Source organism: Hyalella azteca, unplaced genomic scaffold (assembly GCF_000764305.2).
Source record: "Hyalella azteca isolate HAZT.00-mixed unplaced genomic scaffold, Hazt_2.0.2 contig9689, whole genome shotgun sequence".
NCBI classification, from domain to species: Eukaryota; Metazoa; Arthropoda; class Malacostraca; order Amphipoda; family Hyalellidae; genus Hyalella; species Hyalella azteca.
In genome coordinates, this window is record NW_025939751.1 from 157026 (window position 1) to 160372 (window position 3347).

At 39.3% G+C, this 3347-nt stretch overlaps 1 protein-coding gene across 3 annotated transcripts; it reads right to left on the bottom strand.

Moving 5' to 3' along the window:
* Window positions 1–565: 565 nt before the first annotated feature.
* On the bottom strand, window positions 566–3093 carry LOC108681886 (zinc metalloproteinase nas-27; the record flags this gene model as incomplete). Of its 3 annotated transcripts, none has more annotated exon segments than XM_018170963.2 (5): window positions 566–693; window positions 1274–1375; window positions 1665–1832; window positions 2425–2536; window positions 3025–3093. In XM_018170963.2, coding segments are annotated over 5 exon segments (561 nt in total), but the record flags the coding sequence as incomplete, so codon positions are not given.
* Between the last annotated feature and the right edge of the window lie 254 nt (window positions 3094–3347).

Genomic DNA, 3347 nt, shown 5'->3' on the forward strand with positions numbered 1-3347 from the left:
GAAACCTAAAAGGAAGTGAGCTTCTTGTTAGACGTTTGTTCGTAACAGAGGAACTTTTCAGTGGACGAAATGTGACAAACATGCCTGCTTTACTCGTGTACCTAACAGAGAACCTTTCAGATAGCTGTGTTCCGAAAGCAGCTGTCCTTGAAAATGTTCATATTAAAAATTTAAGAAACATCCGAATTATTTTGAAATTTGTTTCTTTGTTTACTGCAGCATGAATTACATAGCGCCAAAGCTCTTGTGACGCGCGTGTTTTTTGTGTTCGAAGCGCCTGGGCTTTTGTTTTGGCAACTTCCATATTTCTGTTGTGTCGACAACAATGTTTCTGATGTGGTGGCATCCATGTTTTTGTCGTAGTGATGTACAAGCTTCAAATGCAGTGGCCTCTATTCTTTTGTAACGATGATGCCCAAGCTTTATTTGCAGTGACGTTTAAGCTTATACTTGTATAGTACACCGATCACCTTAAATGTATCGGGTGAGAGACTTATTGAAATGAGGCGAGAAAAATTCATTTTATGACTTATGTTATTTATTGTCAAAATAAAAATGTTTGCAATACAATAGTAATAGTATTTTATTGCACCAATGAGAGTGCAAAGCTGCTGCTGAAGCACAAGATGGCCGACGTCAGCATCATCACAAACTGTGCTGAGGAGACGACGTGTAGCTTGCCAGCTGCACTTGCTGCCATAACAAGAAAGTACAATCAATGCGCGAAGAAATATTTCATATATGTATCAGTTTAAAATGTAATAATTAATCGAAGTTGTGGTTGATTTACGACTACAAGTAAATAACGGCACGCAAAAACACATTGTTTTGAATTCAATTCTACTGGGAATTTAATTTCAAATAATTGGCAAACACAAATTGCCGGCACCGCTCAAACTTGAATGATTGGGATGATGGCGACCGGTACGAGTGGAACATAATAAGGAAGTTTCTTAACACTGACATGAGATTCACGGCACAAGGAATGATTGGGTCGAGCGAGAACAGAAGGAAAGTTTCTTAGAAAAGAAGTAGGAAAGTTTCTTAAGACTGACATGAGATCCCCGACGCAAAGAATGATCGGGTCGTGTGAGTAGAATATAATAAGGAAAGTTTCTTAGAAAAGAAGTAGGAAAATTTCTTAGGACTGATCTGAGACTCACGACACAAGGAATGATTGGTCGTGCGAGAAGAACAGAATAAAAAAAATTCTTAGAAACGCAGTTGGAAAGTTTCTTAGGACTGTCGTGAGACACGACGCAGAGGTACTCACTGGTGGGCGAGAGGAGCAGCATTGATAAATTATGAGCTTCAGGGTCGCCGTAATCAGAGGCGCTTACAAACTCGGTGAAGGCAGCGCCATTCCATGTGCCTGCTGAGGGTAGTGAACTATTGTAATGTTACTGAGTAAAATATGTGCATTGTTTTGTGGTTGACAACAGCGGTGTTTTATAAAAAAAATGGCTGACTTCAAATTTCTTTTGGGTTAAGATTACTATCACAGGAGTAACTCGTTAGAAGTGTAAGCTTTGATTTTCTGAGGTTTAGAAATTAATTTCTAGAGAGTTTTCGGATTTGCAGAACATATGGAGTGGGGTGATCCTCTACGTTATAAAAAAAAGTTTTGTTACAATATTTCTTCCACCAATTTGCTTCTACGCTACCTGCATTTTCTGACAACATCGTCTCGTTTCCACTGATGTCGCTGCCTCCGACATCTGATGCACCACTGCGTGCGATTCCACCAACATTTTCGCTTCCACCGCGGGCGGCAGCATCGCCTGCATCTTGCAATGCCGGCGCTGGGAAGCCGCTTTCACCAATTGGTTCACCTGCTAGTACAGTTTCCGAATGTACTCGATTCAAAAATACAATCGTTATCGCTGCAAAATTACAATTGTTATCGCTGCAAAATTACAATTGTTTTCGTTGCAAAAAAATTGTTATCGTTGCAACAAGACAATTGTACTCACTGCAACAATACCCGCTGCAACAATACAATTGTACTCGCTGCAATAATAAATTTGTACCCGCTGCAACAATACAATTGTACTCGCTGCAATAATAAATTTGTACCCGCTGCAAAAATACAATTGTTATCGCTGCAAAATTACAATTGTTTTCGTTGCAAAAATACAATTGTAATCGCTGCAACAATGCAATTGTTATCGCTGCAATTCTACAGGAAACTGCAAGTCTTGTCAACAAACAATCGAATGCTGTCAGTGTCATTTAATGACTGATAATTTTATTAGCAATGGTGGAAGTAGGATTATGCTAATTCTGAGAAATATAACAATTCTACAACTACTTTTGTCCCTTTATAATTACCATGAGAAGTTAAAGAATGATTAGCCATTGATTATACAGCTCCCGAATTAGTTAGTCCAATGACAATACATTGGCGCAACAAAATAGTCTTACTCGTGGATGTGGAGGATGTAGAGATGGATGTGGTGGATGTAGTGATGTTGCTAGAAGAGACTTCTTGGGCCGATGAGCAGTTGTAGAAATGATTCAACTTCTGGATGTCGATCTGAAAGAAGAATGGCTCGGAAGGAAAATTATACAATATTTTCTTAGACTCACGAAGGTCCAGCTGAGATCTAATTATATCTTAAAAACTTGCCAGTGTAAACATAAACGAAAAATTAAAATTTAATATTTGAGATAATTTTAGGCAAATAGACATTATGACAACACGCCTTGCGTGCTCGAAGAAAAGACAACTAACTGGTGGCAATATATTGTACGATTCTTATACTAGAGGGGAAATAACTCAAGCATGTCTCCCTCAATGACAATGTATGTAAGGTGACCATTTCTCATAGTTGAAAAAGGAAGTGCAATTGAGAAATTTCTACAGAGTTGAAAATCATGGCTGATAGCGAGCATAGAAATTTACGCTTAGGACAACCAACAGTCATGTTTCCTTTGAATTCATTGCCACAAATGCAGTTGAAATAATGCATAGGCATCGTTAGTAAAGTCATTATCATATCACGGCGTTCATGTCATAATCACCTTCGAGAGTGCATCCTGCTCCGCGTTGAAGGTGGTCGTTGAAGGGTCTACGGCCTCCAGCGTGGCGTTATAATGCATAAGCATCATTAGTAAAGTCATTATCATATCACGGCGTTTTGAGGGTAGGTATGAGGGTAGGTATGAGGGTAGGTATGAGGGTAGGTATGAGGGTAGGTATGAGGGTAGGTATGAGGGTAGGTATGACTCCACCACTAGCTAGTACTGGTATAATGGAATAATAACAGGTCATACCAATCACTCGGAAAAATGAATGGGTCATTGGCCACATACTCCTCATACACTTTCTTACGCTCAGCACGAAC